This window comes from Larimichthys crocea, chromosome III (genome assembly GCF_000972845.2).
Source record: "Larimichthys crocea isolate SSNF chromosome III, L_crocea_2.0, whole genome shotgun sequence".
NCBI classification, from domain to species: Eukaryota; Metazoa; Chordata; class Actinopteri; family Sciaenidae; genus Larimichthys; species Larimichthys crocea.
Genome location: NC_040013.1, coordinates 42,912,786 through 42,930,931, shown reverse-complemented (window position 1 = coordinate 42,930,931; position 18,146 = coordinate 42,912,786). Strand labels below are relative to the sequence as shown.

Genomic DNA, 18,146 nt, shown 5'->3' with positions numbered 1-18,146 from the left:
TCTTTCAGGAGACGGCAAACTTTATGGGTGCAGTTTCTACATACCAGATATATTTACAATAAATGTATACTGTATGCAGCCATTGTAAGAAGTTGTTTTGCAAAAACATGGCTGCAGGAAGAAGGAAAAAAGTAAGCTACTTAAACATAAAAGTTCCCAGTGACAGATACCCCAACCCCTTACCCAAATAAGGTTTAAAGTAAAAACAAAAGCAGGGTGATACTCACAACATGAAGTCTTGTTCCCAACATGGTTGGTCCCCACGGACAGTGATGGTAGTACTCTTCACATTTTGCACCTTTAATGTTACATAGGCATTGAACTTGTCTGGGAAGAGGGATAAAAACAATAACAAATGTTTAGGTTAATGAGGTCTTTATCTTATAAAATAGATAAAAAAAAATATAAAATAGGCAGAATTTAAAGCAGAATTTTTTGTCATGTACACTGCATATTTACATATTTAAAAAGCTATCCTGTAAGTTACTGAAAAAAAAGTCCAATGTCAGTCTTTTGTTCTGTGCTGTTTATATCTTCCTGAGGCTCCAGTGACCCATCTCAATTATTGATTGAACTACAGGAGAACATATAAATCCCTCCCTACATAACAATACAGAAAATAGACATTATTTTTTAGAGCAGTGAAGCATCTCTAAAGCTTATGTAAAGATGAAAGGCTGATAAAAAAAAAAAAGAAAAGATCCCTATAATTACAAATATCCCCCGGGCAAACAACAACTAAAGAACAGTAAGGGACACACACACACACACACACACACAGTCAGCCAGTCAGTAAAATAGAGGCTTTCATGCAGAATTTAATATGTACTAATATAAAAGAGATGAAAACATTATCCCTAACCCACCTGCAGGATATGATCACAAAACACAGGGCGTATGTGAAGTTTAGCCGGTGCAATACATTGTGCAGTTTCTTTTAAATCACCAAAGTGCAAAAACTATAGACCACTATGGACAGCATATTTGTACAGAACTGCAAGTTGGGTTAAAGGCAATCAAACACAGTCCTGTAAAACAATAATGATGTATTTGCCAATATAGAGTAAAACAGGCTCAACAAACATGTAGATCTGTCTTCACAAGCAACACCCAATTTCTGATAATCAACCTGTAGACAGTTGAGGTATATGTATCCCATACAAAAGCTGGGATCAAATGTCCTTCCACACCCTGTAAAAGCCTAAAAGTTAATTTACACTAGACTAGGTAACACTAACTTAAAAAATAAGTGATTAAGGACTTTTTACTAGGCTTTTTTAAAATCAAAATCATTAACATGAAATATACATTTTTTATTGGGTTGAACCAGATAAATCTATTCAAATAAAACCATGTTTCAAGTCAGTGTTGGATTTTCTAATTAATTAATTTAGACCACAATCTCTCTCAAACTTTAACAAACTGCCTTGATAAACCTAACTATGAAAAAATGACTTGCTATAAACATGAAAAGCAAAGAAAATAGCTTTGTCAGCTACATTTTGCAAATATATATATTTACCAGAAAGCTTTTAGACAACTTTTCAGATACAGTCATTAAAAACATTTCCTCATTATATTGATGAATGCATCATTATTAGTGGTACTATATGGTATATCAGCTTCACACACACAGGAAAGATATAAATGCGTAAAACACGAGACACACAGTGAGATTAGTTTTAAAAATAGCCACTGTCTAAAGATTCAGCAAGTGTAAACATGCAGCACAAATATGAAGGTGAAAAATTCCTTCAACTTATGAATCCTTCATATTTGGTCACCCAGGACAAAGACAGAAAATAACAATTGTGCCCTAAATAACAGCTGTGTGCCTTTTAATAATTTTCATTTGCAAGAAGGTGTCACTATTAACTGTGCAAGCGCTGAACAAGGAACATTTTGTACTAAGGAAATCATTCAGAGGATCATTACATTTCTCATCACACTCTAATGGCTGTAAAGAACGAGCCTTTCCCTTCTTTTCTATGACACTGGTCGATTTTCAGCATTGATCCAGGCTTAATATGTTCATATTCAGTCATATTACACTATAATATACAGTAGATGTCCTTTTTGTGTCCAAATCTACCCAAACCTTAACCTGAGTTGTGGCAAATGATCCCATCCTATAGATAGAAGAGTCACCCTCAATGGGGGGTAGCTAAAAACACTGAGATTATAGCTCATATCTGACGCACCATCGGCTCAAAATTAGGGAAACCGTGCTGTATGTTTATCTGTTGGATAAAAAATTGTATTTCCTAGCTGACTACTTACATTGCAATACATTATAATGAAATGGGATTTTATGCAAAAGACACACATCTAATATTATTTTGCATACATTTCCAGAGCTGAAATTTGAACACGGAATAAATCTTAGGTTCAAATAATTCATTTTGTTGATATATTAAAGTCATGTTAACATTTATACAGAATTTATGGAATTTTGGACATCTGTATTTATAACTCCATAAATCAGGAAATACTGTCAACAATCCAACAATCCATTAACCTGTAATGTCTCACCTTTATTTACTAAATAAATAATAGAATAAATAAATAACTGTAAAATTAGATGAGTACATTACTAAGAAATTACTCCTTGTTCAGCTTCTAGGAAATTCATGTAAGTCACCCAATGTCCTCCTAAGAGGCAAAAAAAGATGTGTGTCCTGCTGTCTGAGTGATCAGCATAATCAACGTAAACCGAGGAGGTTTGAGCCACCGACCACCAAATCCCTGCTTGATTACCTGCCTCAAGTAGCTCACTCTTCACAAAGACAGAGAGCCCAATGTCCATGAGACTGAGAAGTGTGTATGCAGTGCTGGTGTGTGTATTTGTGTGTCCTTGCACGTCTCTGTGTTCTCAATTTTACAACCACTTTCTTTTGAAGAGGACCAGTGGAGCTGAGGGCAGCGTCATCGGATTTGGGGTGAAGATGAGGTAAAGGATGTGATCATTTGGCTGCATGAATGAATATATTATGGCCAGGCCAGGGTATGGTTCTGATACCCAATTTGGTTAAAATACCTGGATTCATTATACTCTGAATCGCTTAACAAATCCTCTTTATCCGCAAAATCATTTAGTTGATGTTAATTTTTGAGTTCAAGCTCTGATTCACAATTATTGTAAAATTGCTAAAAGCTAAACCTAAATGGATTTTGAGTCTTTTGATCTAGTCTCAACTCAACCCCAATACTAAAAATCTTCAAAGATGTGTAAATTGTAGTCTCTAGCAGTGACTTAAAGTTGCCTAGAGCATGATGGTTATAGTGCAAGCTTTTTGATAATGTGCATGACATAAAGCATCTCTTGATCAAAGTAAAAAGATGAAAAAGAAGAGTTTTTGAACTGTTTTTAAATAACTCTTATAATAACCACGTACTCCAGATCTCATCAATCTGGATGTTGCCTCAGTTGTCCTGTCTGTTTGTTCCTGTTCCTGTCTGTCTCTGTTTGTGCTAAACAATGAAACCTAAAATGACTAATGTACAAATTTGAAAACTGTTGATTCAATGTGTACAAAGTAAAAAAACAACAACAAAAAAAACTATGAAATTACAAAACTACTGTTGCTGTGGATATGCGGTGTGTTTATTAATGATGAACATAACCATTGTGACTACAGGCTCATTCGTTGTTCATGTCTCTCAACCACCAGTGTCTCTCTCTTACTCTCTCAAACAAATGTACACAAACCAAAGAGAGCTTCTCAGTATTGCTATTTTGCAGCATAGACTTCAAGCCAGACACAGATGTCGAAGCTGGGTACACAAAAAAAAAACAAGAAAAGACACAACTGGGAGAGTATCGTAGTCTAGCCCATAAAGCCCCAGCCACCTATTGTGACATTGTGAGCACCTGGAAAAACATAACTCCATTGTCCTGTACTGTAGTCTCAACCCTGCGAAAGAGTGATCATTGGCATCTACAAATTAGTTTTGATCGGTTCCGGATTCCTTAGTGTACATTAGCTCTTGTATTATGGTAAACACTCGGATGTGTTTCTTATGTGTATCCAATTTCAGTCTCAAAATCCCTCTGGAGCTCTGTGTTGATTACATCGTCCTGCTTTAGCAAAGAGAGTCGAGCCGAACTAAGCTAATAAAACATCACTGGGGAGAAGAAACTGACAGAGCACAGGATGCCCCATGCATTTCTTAATCCTTATTTATGCAGGGAGGGTTGACAAAGCACTTGACCTGCTTCATATTCATACACTTTCACACATCCACACACCTGGGAGCTTCCTAGTACAGTCCTATGGCTCTACTGGAAGAAAAAGGCAACAGAAGAGCATGTCCACTTTCATAAGTAGCCTATTTGATTCAGTAAGCCTAAAAGTAAATTCTTCCGACAATCTCCGATCTGCACGTAGTGTCACTTTTACTCCACTGACACTTCATTCAAGAAAGCACATTACAGAAATATTGCCAGTCAGCGCCATTTCTTGTGTAATTTTTATTTAATCTGTGTTAAAGAAACTTGTTGTGGTTCAATGGGGGTCTGTACTATAGTTGGCCACCAAGTGTAAACCCACCATGACTTCACCCATTGTTTTATGGACAACTGTTTTGGAGCCTCAAATTTGGCGTTATGTTGTCATATTACAGAGCCTGATGGGACCATATTTGGATGTGTGTGCAGATGATAGTCGACATGGCAGCCTGTCTGGTTACAAACATTCTCTATTACAGCTAAACAGTCTCTAAAAACATTTGAGGTGGGAAAACGGCAATGCAACAACAGAATCTTGATTCATATTTGATCAGCACTGGCTCGTTTGGCGGTTTGATCTGACTTTCGTCAGTCCTGTTTGCCTCGCTGGATGGTCTTACAGTCAGTTACAAGCTAGCCACACTCTTCTTTATTGTCTATTTAACTCCAAACAGGATCATAATATACGAAATAAACATCAAGAAGACTCAAAACTAATGAGGGAACATTAGAGAACTGTTTACTGAGGTAATAAATCAAGCGAAAAGTAGGATAATTTTCAAATACAGTCAATACAATGCTCTTCTTTTTGCAGTTGCCCCCCGCTGGCCAATAGAGAGAATAAACAAAGGAAAGAAAGAATCCAAGAATGCTTCTGCTGTGGCCTCACCTCTCATACTCATAAGTCTACTTCTTTTGTTAGCGGTTGGCATGGGGAAAAATGTAGGCACACCCTATGCAATATTCTTAGTACAACCATGTTTTTAGATTGTTATCCATGTCAGATTACTGCTTCTTCTTTTTTATTGCAATTTGTATGTTATTTTTGCTAAAGAAGACACCTTGATTTTGTCCTGGAAATGAGACACATGAAATGTCAAATGTAAATGTGGCCTGGGGAAGGGGGGTGAAAGGGTTAATCTGGAATAATCCATCATTCACTTAAGGGGGTTGCCAGGTCTGTGATTAAGGGGACAAGGCGACTGGCAGGGTGCAGACAGCCCCATTAACTGCCTGAGCTAACAGTCGTAAGGAAAAATTAGGAAAACACAACAACTGGAGAAGTCACAAAAAAAAGCACACAAGCAACACAAAACTACACAAAAACAAGAAGGAAAATTTTAAATATTTATGTCTAAATGTGGCATCTATTTGTCCACAAGGATTTTCATGAAAGATATCTGAATGACACTTCATAAATGCTTGGTCACACACACACACACACACACACACACACACACACATTCCTCCAGTAAGCAGGAACTAGCTGGGGTGGGGAGTACATATCCCAGCATGCAGCTGGACCCTCTTGGGGAGCAGTCGGCGTCATTTATAATTAAGTAGCGATGACTTATGAAAATAAATAAATAATATTCAGTTACACATGAACATGCCAGGCGAGATGACATTTACTAGGCTGTCTACGGTAATGAATACTCTATTAGGGGAGGGAATGGAGGACGCTGGAGAGTGAGGGAGAGGAGTGAGGAGGATGAGCAGAGGAGAGCTTTGGTGGATGAAGATGATATTATACTGAAACTAAATTATTTTATTTCAACAGCACTTTCCACACAACATCATGGTAGACAAAAAAAGATGTCTTTAATTTAATGTTAATGTTGCTCTGAGTCCACGTCGCTGTGTTTCATCTTGTTTGGAGTTCTGCCTCCAGTAGCAAAAACCTTTTGGCTACCTCATAGAGAACTATGTACAGCATGTTAGAAATGAAAGACTAAATGGCTGTTGACGGTGTCAAAAGAAGGGTTCACCACAGAAATTCCACTAAAAGAAAATCTAAACACACTGCCCACACTGCTTGATTGACAGCATAATTTATCTTTAAATATTTCTGCAGAGAATCCAGTGCAGAATTGCCCTGTAATTACTGCTCAGTGCCACAAAGTCCCTAAACAAAGAGAAGCTATTTTAAGCACTGAAATATTTTTTATTCAAATAGAGAAAGAGAGAGAAAGAAAAAAAAACTAAATGATCAAAAAATAGACAGCCAATACCTCAAAATAGCAATACACACCTACTCCACTACTCCATCACATCATGTCTCTCATTGTTGGCCATTTTGAGAATGTTGATAAAAGAACACTCGGAAGAACACTTTCATTTCTTTAGTACAGCAGAAGTGTCTTCTACAATGGCTACTTACAAAAAAATCAGTTCAAGGAATTGGAATTCCTTCAGTTGAAGAAATTGTTGCAATCTGCAAAAGCATCAGCAGACAGAATATAAGTCAGACAGCACAGCAGTACAAACTGTGCTGTGAGACAGGGCTGCCCCATTATACCAACACCATTGCCTCATTACTGTCAGGGATTCCTCTGCATGCATTAAGCTGCAGCGGACCATCACAGTAAGATAACCACTACTACTGATGAGCAATGTGTCAGCTATGAAAGACTGCATGATTTTCCCTGAATTCCCCTCACACCTACAGACAGGCCTGTTGTTCAAGTTGATGTTTCACTCTCTGCACATGCACTGAAAAGAAAAACAAAAGGGGTGTGACGAGTTTGACGACCCCTGATTAAATCCCACTTCCCAAAGCTCAACATTTGCCAGTAGAGAAGTTATGTCATGATGCAAAAGCAGGTTTTCACTTGAACCAAAACAGCTGATATCACTGATTTGCTAAACCGTCATTACATTGCATTGCTGTGCAATAAAGTGGCATCTGATTTAATAACTTGGGGTGAATTACATTACATATCTTTACGTTACAAAGAGCTGTAAATGACACAACGACACATGTGCACCAATATTAGGGATGGGCGATATGGACAAAAAAATGTATCCCGATAATTTCTGGTATTTATAATGGCAACGATACAAAGGATGATAAATAAACACCAATTCAGCCTATTACCAAATAATAATAAAGGATAGGGGGAGCTGGTGGTAGGTTGCTGTGGGCGTTTCTATACCTGCTAAATGTAATCGCTGTGAAGCATTCAGAAAATAACTTTGCATTTTGCTGATTAATAACAGCTTTATCGAGGCCGGTGCTCGCTCTCTGTTATTGTTGTCTGTATGTCTCTCTCTCTCTCTCTCTCTGATCATCTGACACAAATTAAACTTTTTTGTGTCATTATATTTTGCGGCGTAAATTGCGAGTCAGACTCAGACTTAGAAGCTGGGTACATGAAATAAACAAAGTGAGAACACACACACACACACAGGTAGACTATCAGAGTTTAGTCCGTGAATCCAGCTGGATAGTCTCTGCTTCAGAGACATTTCAGGCTGTCTGTGGAGGTTCGACCGAGTGTCTGATTAGCGGCCGGAGCGTGAGGAAAGAGCTCCTCACTGTCCATGTTTGTCAATATGCGTGTGTCTCGCGCATAGTGTGTCTCGCACATACATATGGCATAAATGGGAATTTATCGTTTTTATCGTGGGATGACATATTCTTACCGTGGGGAATGTTTTTGACGATATATCGTAAACGATGAAATATCGCACATTCCTAACCAATATCATCCTTCTCTGGGTTTGGAGTGTGCTGAAACATTTGGCCCAAACAGGCTAAAATATTCTGTATTATTGGAGAAGTTGTTGGAGAAATCATTGCGCCATGTCGATTAACAAATGTGTGGCCATTTTGAGATCTTACTTGATGTCTGCTTGAAGAGGTAGTTGACCAAAATACTAGCCACAGTGATAGTTTGGCTAAAGACATGATAATGTGCCTTGAAATCTTCTAAACTAATAAAGTGACACATATACCAGCCCACATCTCTCAGGGGTTGTCAACCAGTGGGGGATTCAGGAGGGCTTTGGGACAGCAACCAGCTCCCCCAGGCAATAAATCTATTGCTTCTTACTATTAAGATAAATCAGATCATGCTTCCCAAACTGGGGCATTAGAGTGGGACAGACTCTACTAGTTGTGTCTGACCTGAGACTAATAATCATGACAGAATTGGATTCTGGGTATACTTGCTATCACCTACTTGACTGGGTACTATAGCCTTAAGGAAAAGTAGGTGTTTTAGAAAGTTTCCAGACAGAAACTTCCTGTATCTGTCAGGCACTTTAAAATAAGAAGACTTGCGATGTAATTCAGTGCTGACATAAAAACTCAACTGGGTTATGTCGCTCAGGCAATTTTAACTCAAAGCAAAGTTATGAAATAGTGAAAGACAGCAAATGTATCCTTCAGCTGAGAGGATAATGGTTACAACCTTGTTATAAGCAGACACTGACATGGACAATGTAAAAGATTGTAGCTTAAGCGCTCGTTGTATTGGTCTATATCTTGTAATAAATATTGTCCTTTACAGTAGCTTTTGTAATTATATTGATTGTAGAATTTTTGATTGCATAATTTACTCATGTCTTTCTCTTGTTGAGCCTTTTCACATAAACAGTACTTTCCTCATACTCATACAGTCTCTTATAGCTACCAGAAAAGCTATGTTTTTTTTCTTGAAATTCATTCATTTATTTTAGCATATCGTGTGATATGTTCATGTTATGTGTTGTTTTTACAAATATGTTGTAACATCTCACAGACTGACAAATCCAAATTATTCAGCATTGTAATCACAGTCATTTGCTTGTGATCAGTGCAACACTGTTGTTGTTGTTGTATACACTGGAGACAAATCTCCAAATGCTTGAGTTCTTCAGGTGTTTTTGTAAAAAGCAGACCTTCAACTCATCCATCAGCTTTTGGAAGTCGTGGCTCGTTCCTTTTCTCCAGCCAGAATGACTACAGTTATGTTAGATGCTGTTAGTATTATTTAACTTAAGTTGAGGACACACCAAAGTGTCCAAAATTGAAGCATTCAAGGTTGCATAATCTGGTTTCTCAAACTAGGATATGATGTTTACATGCACAAACTGTAACCGGGATATTGCTTCTTGTAAAGTACATTTCTGGCTTTGATAAGTCCTATAAAATCTCATTCTCTTCTTATGATTATTTGGTTGAAGAACGAACCAAATCATGTAGCTATTGTTTCAGGTTACAAGGAAGGTTTGATGAGTCCTTTGCAAGCAACTGAGCAAATTTGTTTGCTATTACAAATTGGTTGGTACTAAATAACAGTCTAAGGGAGAATTGCTATTAGTTGTAATTCAGGAGAACTGCAGAATAAATTCATTAAAGGGCAATTCTACAGTAGCAACACCATCACTCATGTACTGTTTTATGAACCCTGAGGAGGCCAATCAAATCTCCTCCTTCCGCTCTGAAAATCTGCCATGCAGTCGGAGGCCAGAGGCAGCCAGTGACAAATCGTCTCCTGTATCTGGATTCTGTCTCTGTCTCCAAAAGACACTGAGGGATTTGTCTCCATCTTCTTCTTTATGCTGGGATGACAAGTTGTCATTTTAGGCTAGCAGGTGGCCCTTTGTCTGTGATGATCTATTGATTTTTTTCTCTCCTCCTCTGGCTTGACTTTTCATTCTCCCACTCGCCGCTGTTGTTCTACCCTCATCATCGCCTGGAGAGAGGGTGGTACGAACAGCTGCAGTCAGCCAAGAGGTAAAAAAAAAAAAAAAAAAAATGCAAAGAAAGAAAGGTGGATGGAAAGACAGAGTTCCACTTTTGAAGATGAATGATTTAAAACTATATAAATGCTCCCCCTCTTCAGCTGTTGTTATCCTTGTTATACAAATGTAGAGCGGATATCCAAGTATGTACTTGGCCAGGGACGGATTCAAACAAGAAACATTGCACAGGGAACAACTACACTCAGCTATACCAATAGGAAGCTCAAGTGAATCTTGTGGGACATCAATACCCTATTCAAAGGAAGCTTAGCACATTTACTGAGCTTTACTAACAACTAAACACTACATCCACCTGCTTCTTTGCTACCACATTCATTATTTGCAAATCAAAGTTTCTTGACAAAAAATTATATACATTAAGTGTTTGCCAAAAGATTGATGAGAACAATGTCATATTACCTGGTGTGGAATCTTGCCTACATTGACCAAATTGTCCTTAAGACTAGCCTGGAAATTGCTATTATGTCTAATCAGAATTTATCCTTGTTTTCCAATCTGATCCAAAAAAAAAAAAAAAAAAACTTATCAATATCGATCCTGAATGAATACACTGTAAAATACTCCACAAACCCCTGCAAATCAGAACGTCAACAATCTCTTTGTTTAATTTTAAGGCCATCTCCTCTAGACTTACAGTATTGTAAAATCCGAGCGTTATAGCCACATACATCTTAAATGGAGAATATGATTATCTGCAACACAGCAGCCCCTCTTATTATAATGACCACACATAAAGCACAGATATTCAGTGGCATTGACTCTTACCTGGTGGTCCATGGAGTTTGGCTTTTTTCACTGGAAGAGCAAATGAGAAGAAAAAAAAAAAAACACAGATTAGTTTATTTGTTCGATTTCTCTTGCTTTTCATTGTTTTTGTTCGACCATTCTTCTCCTTGTTTAAGTTTTAACATTATTTGTGTTGTTTTTTCTTTGTTTTTTTAGGTAGGACAGTTTTATGAATTTTTTCCCTCTAATGTTGCTTCTTCCTCTTCATTTTAAATACTCAAACACTAAACATAACTGTGTTTAGGGTAGGTACAAGAACACAGAATATTTGAAATGATTTATGAGCAATAGATGAGACACAAGTTGGGTGTGACATTACACACCCAGATCATAAAAATCAGCATTTGTTCTAGATAGATAGATAGATAGATAGATAGATAGATAGATAGATAGAGTGCAAATAAGGGGGAAAAACAAAAGGTAAAGTTATCTTATTTTACTTACTAAATTGTGTACAAGGCGTGAAATATAGGCGTGACTAAAGAAAGTTTGAAAGTTTTCAAGAAATACTTAAAACAACTGCAGTGAGATCTGCAATGCAACACAGAAGATCTTGAAATGCCATTGTGTCGAGAAATGCCAATGGGTTCTGGGCTTTAGGCTAAAAAGTGAGTCATTGATATTGATCTACAACGTAATTAAGCCCAGAGAAGATGTGTTATAGTCATTTTATTATGCAGCAGTGAAAGAGTTTATTGCCAATTAAGTTATTTGAATTAGATTTAAATGCATATTGTTCATTCAATCACAGCCCAAAAGTGTGAAATAAGTGAGACAAGAGGGACAGACATAGAGAACAATTCACAGAAAGAGAGAGATCGTTAACAGGTCATTTGTCTTAGGCTGTCAGCACAGCTTGCCTTGTGTGTCACTCGTGCAAGCTTGGTGCAAGCTCACAGGAAGCCCGGTGGCCTTGTTGGTCGAGTGCCAACCGGGCTCTGACAATACCTGTGCGAATAGACTGACACTGTGAAAGAGACTCTAATGCGACATGATGACAAGAGAAGAGAAGAGAAGAGAAGAGAAGAGAAGAGAAGAGAAGAGAAGAGAAGAGAAGAGAAGAGATTGAACTAACAGCTAAAAAGACATACCCAAAATGTAATAATAAATATTTAAAATGTGTGTAGCACACTTACCAGAAAACTGAACGAAAGTGCATACACCTGCTAAATTAATACCTGGTAGTTCCAAGAGAGGAGCTGTATAAGGGCATTATAAGGAATCTGTTTTAGGCTATCTATTGTTTGTTAAGGGTTCCAGGCAAATGGAAAGTTTAGTTTACATTCATTGTCTGATTTCATTTATCCCAGGGTGGCAATTAATTGTTTTTGGTTAAGTGGGTAAATGAGGAAGTCAGGTCAGACTTTGAGCAGCAGCACTGAAGCTGGTGGTGATGTCCTGTCTATCTTACTTGTGTTGGGGTGTTTTACAAGTCCCGTGAGAGTTCTCAGCAACACAAACTATGTCATAAAATCACATTCTTATAATGATATTACTTGTAAATAAATCAATCCTGTCCCCATCAAAGGACGAGTAGATTGCAGTTTCCTGTTAGTGTGCGATCAACACATATCATTCTATTCTCTTCCAATAACTGACAGTAAACTATTTAAAGTCACATCTATCACACATTTTAAGTTATTGATTTAAGTGATGTTCTCAGCTCTGAGTTCAGTCATTCGTTTCCAAATGACAGCAGACAGTGTAAATGACTTGGCTGATGCTTCCTCCTGTGTTTGCCAGAGTGATCATCACCTTTTAAGATCCAGTTCAGTTACTGAAGGAGAATGCTTTTCAATGCATTTCATCACTGAATGGGCACTAACATACACCCTTTCTATATTTTATATTGGTGTGACTATCTGAGAGATCCCAGCTGTCAGGACTCACAACCCACTCTGATATTACGCATCTCACATATTTGAGATTCAAGTTGATCATACTGCTTGCACATTATCAAGCAGCACATGAAAAGCCTAAAAATCACACATTCGTCACTGTATGACTATTTTTGGCAGAGCTTTATCCCGTAAATTTCTTCAACAGATGTCATTATGACGGAAAGATTGCAACAACCTTTTAGGGTTTCCCGTAAAAATTAGGACATGCATCTGTCAACACCATAGACTGCATAAACAAAAATGGATTTGTCTCCATGACATCACTCAGGTTTCTGAAGTGCCATTATAAAGCTCAGAATGTGGTGGCTCTGGCCATGACCCCCTCAAAGTTGTCATGAATGGGGAAAATAGGCTGTAAACATGTTTATTACTGCTGTGAAGTTGGACATTTTGATATGGGGTCCTATATTTACTCTTTTCTGGAGTCAACCTCAAGTGGCCATTCCAGGAACAGGGGTTGCTGCTTGGTCGACACTTGGTCAAGGTGAGCAGCTACATCACCTATATTTAATAGTTATGAGTAGTGGGGTTCAAAATGTAACACAGACTGACATGTGAACACATTTGTCAGAGGCAAGTGTAGCAAGTTGCCATTATTTATACCAGTCATACAGTGATATACTGTATATACATAATACAACCGTATCAGTCTTTTCTGATCAACTTAATCAATTTTGGGAGTTCATAGGGTGACAGCAGTGTTTCCAATGGTGTGGTTGTTGAACGGGAGCTTCCAAAATATCAGACATATATATAAAATGGTTCATTTTTGAAAGTGACTTATAATTATGGCTGTGGCTCTCTTGGAAGATATTTAAAGGGGACTATGTGAGGTGATTTTTATTTATTTATTTATTTTTGTATGATTGATTCATATTTCATGTTTTAAAATGGAAAACTGAAGAGAAAAGATTTTATTTATGTGATTGAGGTGAGTCAAGACAAAGCTATTGCATATTTTATCTAATGCGCTCTGTATACCATTAACTGCATTCCATGTTTATTATATACAGAGAAATTCTTTTGAGCCTGGTTAGATGCTCAGTCAGCACCCTAAAAGAAAAATTTAAAAATTAAGTCAAATGCCAATGGAAGCAAGAGCAGGGTGCAGTCATTCTGTTACAACAAATAATCCAAAGGTCAGTGTCACATTTCAGTGCTAGCAGAGATCAGCGTCCCTCTCGGCCAGAGGGAGGGCAGGTCTGATCAGAGGCAGTAAAGCAAGCCAGATATCAGACACGTGTCCATCGGAGTGATTGTGAGAGAGGATGCGTGCTGTTGGTGACCGAGTGTTTGGCTGGTGGGATAATCCCTGAGAGCTAATGCCTTAAGCAGAGCTGAAATCTACCAGACCCTGCTGTATTGTGCCCTGGATGAATAACAAAGAGAATATGTAGGACAGGAAGGAAAGCAGGAATACTTTTTGAGAAGCAAGAATTAAAGAAATAGCCCCTGTGGCTATTTGGGAAAACAAATTATGCTGATATGATGGGTCATGCATTGGACTAAAATTGCTGCTGAAGAGCTGTACTGTATGAGAAATATTATGTCTTACACATAATAACTGAACATAATGTTTCGGTACACTCCCAGCTGAAAATAAAGTTGTTTAAATTTGTGAAACAAATATCTGAGTAATCAGATAATTGACAATTTGAGATTTTATTGATTTAATTCAATTTTAGAGGTGAGTCTAACAACAGAACTGTGTTCAGCACTCGTGCAAAGACACATCTTAAACCTGTGGGTTTGTTTACGACCTGTCTGATCAATGTGGCTGATACCATGTCGGACTTACAATGTTCCAACATTCCAACATATCACCCATTACGTTGTAAGTATAACAAAATAGTACTGATAGGTATAATGTCCTAACTAACTGTATCAAGACCACTACAGCCATCCATTTTCCATAACTGCTTATCCTCATCAGGGTCCCAAGGACTGGAGCCAATCCCAGCTGACATTGGGCAAGAGGTGGAGTACACCCAAGACAAGTTGCCAGTTCATCACAGGGCTGGCACATAGACACAACTACAACACCAACAATTTAGAGTCACCAATTAACCTGTTAACCTGCATGTCCTTGGACTGTGGGAGGAAGCCAAAGAGAACCCAAAACATGCAAACTCCAAAATGAGCACACCATTTTCAACATTTGATAGCTTGTTTATTTTACACAGCGAGCAAAGTTTTTTGGAAACAGGTTTGTAACTAGGATAACATGGTAAGCATATCATGTTGTCTGTCACACTTATTTACTTCTGCGCTGAGGTTATAGGAGCACAAAACCCTAAATTTACATCAACACTGAATGCAAGCATTTCCAACCCATGTCCAACCCATCAACCTAGACTGTAATGTTATCTTAAAGAAATAACCACAGTTGACAATTTTACAAGCCAAAATGATTACATGTCATTTCCACGGGACACCAATGACATTCTTCATTAGAAGCTCTGACTGCGACCTCTTAATGACCGCTCTGGTGGTTCTGGTTTGATCTCTTTGCTTTGAAGTGACATGTGAAAGTGCATCTTTGAAGCTCAGGGGTGGAAATAATGACGTTTAAGAGCTGACTCCCCAGCTTGTTCAGGAGCGTACGACCACATACAGTGAGAGCCCTGAGAGGAGTTGAAGACTTTTAGTGTGTCTGAACATTTCATGCATTCAGCCTCCTTTCTTCACTGAATGATTTGGATTAATAATCAAATCTTGGTGTAATGGCTATTGAAAAAGTTAAACTAGAGCAAGGCAAAAGTAAACTTTTTTTCATTTACCTGAAACTATTTGCACAAGCCACTAATAATCAATGTGTAGGTATAACAGGTCTAACATTTTTTGGTGTCAGTCCATCCAGTTGATGTTGAAATATTTTACTGGCTACATATAAACTTTGACCTGCTGAAGGCACTCGAGGAAAATTCAAGGGATCACCACAATCATACTCTGGCCTCCATGAATATTTGTACCAAATTTCATCACAATCTATCAAATAATTGAGATATTTCAGTAGCAATCAAAGAGGTTGACTGACTGACAGATATACTAACTGATATGCCATGTCATTATCTCGGTAGTCAGTACACTGGCTGAAATATTCTGAATAAGCAGGATAGGAGAATCTTTTGATTTTGGAGTGGTAGGGTGGCAAACCAGCTGCTGGATTTTTAAAACCTGACACTGCTAAATGGTCTCTAGCAACTGTTGTGGGCCGCTGATCACCACATACAGTAATTGTGCAAAGGAAAAGAGAGTTTCCCTGCAGACATTAATAAAGTGAAACATTATAGATCATGCAGTTCACAATCTCAGGTTCTTCACTCATTAATTTTTCAGGTCCCAAAAAAATCTGCTAAACAGGTGCAGCTGATCGGACATGCTCAGTAGGTAGACAGACGTAAACTAGAGCAGTGTCATTACAAGAGGCCAGACGGTGGATCTATTTTTAGTCCAGTCCTTCGACTCACAGTGGGTTTGAGTGTGTGGAGGTTGGCAACCTAGTGGCCATGTCATTAACACCCTCTCACTTCCATTAAACGACAACCCCTGCAGACCTCGCCAAGCCAACCTAATAAATGGGTGTGTATGTGTGCTTTGGTCAATGTAAACTGTCTGAGGTGTGTTTGAGCATCTTATGCATCTATACTGTCCATTCTTTGGCCCTTTGCTAACACGGAAGTTAAGTGGATATTATGATTTCTAACCGTGGAGTCACAACAACACAAAATAAATAGCATGAATGCCACCAAGCACACCAAAGTCTAAGCAATAGACATGTTGAGAGGCCGAAACGTGCTGTATGTTGAACTGAATAACTGAAGATATATCGGCTTGTAGATTTATTGTCGACAAAATACAACATATCTACAATATTACGTATCCTGGTGGTGAAATTATATAAACTGGTGGATAATTACAAAACATTGTAATAAAAACAAATATGTTTCAGGTGATCCAAAACCAGTATTGCTCAGTACATATCTTATGTGTTTCTTATGGGTTCAAATATGGTTTTACACCAGTTCACTAATATTTAACTAAATACAATAAATACCACCACACAGATACACACAGGTAAAATAAGTAACCTGAGCATCAAACTGATAAACTTCTACATGATGAAGTGCTGCTTGATGCTTGAAAAGGTCAAATAAATTCAAATATGCATAATTATTATTGTATTTATGCATTGAGATACTTGAGATATTACTTGAACCTACATTCATCATGATGGATCTTCATCAGGATTAAAATTGTGGTTTCAAGTTCATTCTTGGCCTTTGATATAATACTTCATAAAACAGATTTATTTCTGAGCATGTTAAGGACATTCTGTAGGTTCTGACCCTGTTTTAGTTTAGTCCTGAATACATCATTAATTTATGAGCCAGTTCAGTCCTAAACATATGAAAGAAAGATTTTAAGGTAATAAAATTATAAATATATAAATAGCCAGTAGGCTTTCTTTGTTGATAATTATCCTCCAGTAGCATGTTTACCTGTAATTAGCCTGCATAACCACCAGTTTGACAACAATTTCTCTCCCTGTTGTGTCGCTGCATCATTATGATAATGAACCAATTAGACAACAACTCAAGAAGTCCAAGAGTGTTCAACTAAGAGGGGGTCCAGTGATGGGGGTTCACTCACACACACACACACACACACACACACACACACACACACACACACACACATACACACACACATACACACACACACACACACCATTATTCCAAACCGAGTCCTTATCTTTCTTCACTGGGTGTCTACCAACTCTGAAACAACAAGAGACACTTACAGTGTGCTTACATTACATTTACAATAAGCAGAATCACTTTGGGTGAAAATGGGTGTTACAGGGAATAATGTCATGGTACACAGCAGTGAGCTACTCTTGATCAATGCTTCTTAGCATTTATTCAACAGTCCATGGACAGAAAATGAATTAGCAGCGATGATTCTGGTAATCATTAGCCAATTGTTTCGAGTAAAAATTACAATAAAATCACTGGTTCCAGTGTGTTAGTTATGAATATTTGGACTATATTTGAAAAGAATCAGTAAATTAATCGTTGATGAAAACAAGTATGACCAACAATCATTGCTTAAAATTTATCCCGGGCATCACCGTGATGACAAGAGAGTTCACAAATCTTAAAATATTTCTGTACTCTAAATATGAACATGAAAATGTAACAAGCAAAATTATTCCAGTATTTCACCAAACCCAGATCTTAAACCTTACAGGAAAAAAGGCACTGTCTAAAAGCTACATTCGTTCTCCCAAAGACAAAATAGGCACATACACACATTCTCAAACACACACCTACTTCAGTGAAGCTGCAGTGAATTGGGAATCTCTCAGGAGTGAATGAGTGTAACTGTGGTAACAAAACCGAGATGCAGCTGTAAAACAGGATGCAAGCTCAGTCAACTACAACACACACTGGTGACAGACTGTAAAATTATACCTA

General features: G+C 37.8%; 1 protein-coding gene across 1 annotated transcript in view; it reads right to left on the bottom strand.

The window, feature by feature from the left end:
• LOC109139006 (protein unc-13 homolog B) overlaps positions 1 to 18,146 on the bottom strand; it is a 105,410-nt gene that overhangs the window by 81,106 nt on the left and 6,158 nt on the right. The window contains exons 2-3 of the mRNA XM_027273847.1: positions 10,745 to 10,774; positions 228 to 327 (exon numbers count right to left, since the gene is read on the bottom strand). Coding sequence (XP_027129648.1) covers positions 228 to 327; positions 10,745 to 10,774 — 130 coding nt within the window. The remainder of the gene's footprint in view (positions 1 to 227; positions 328 to 10,744; positions 10,775 to 18,146) is intronic.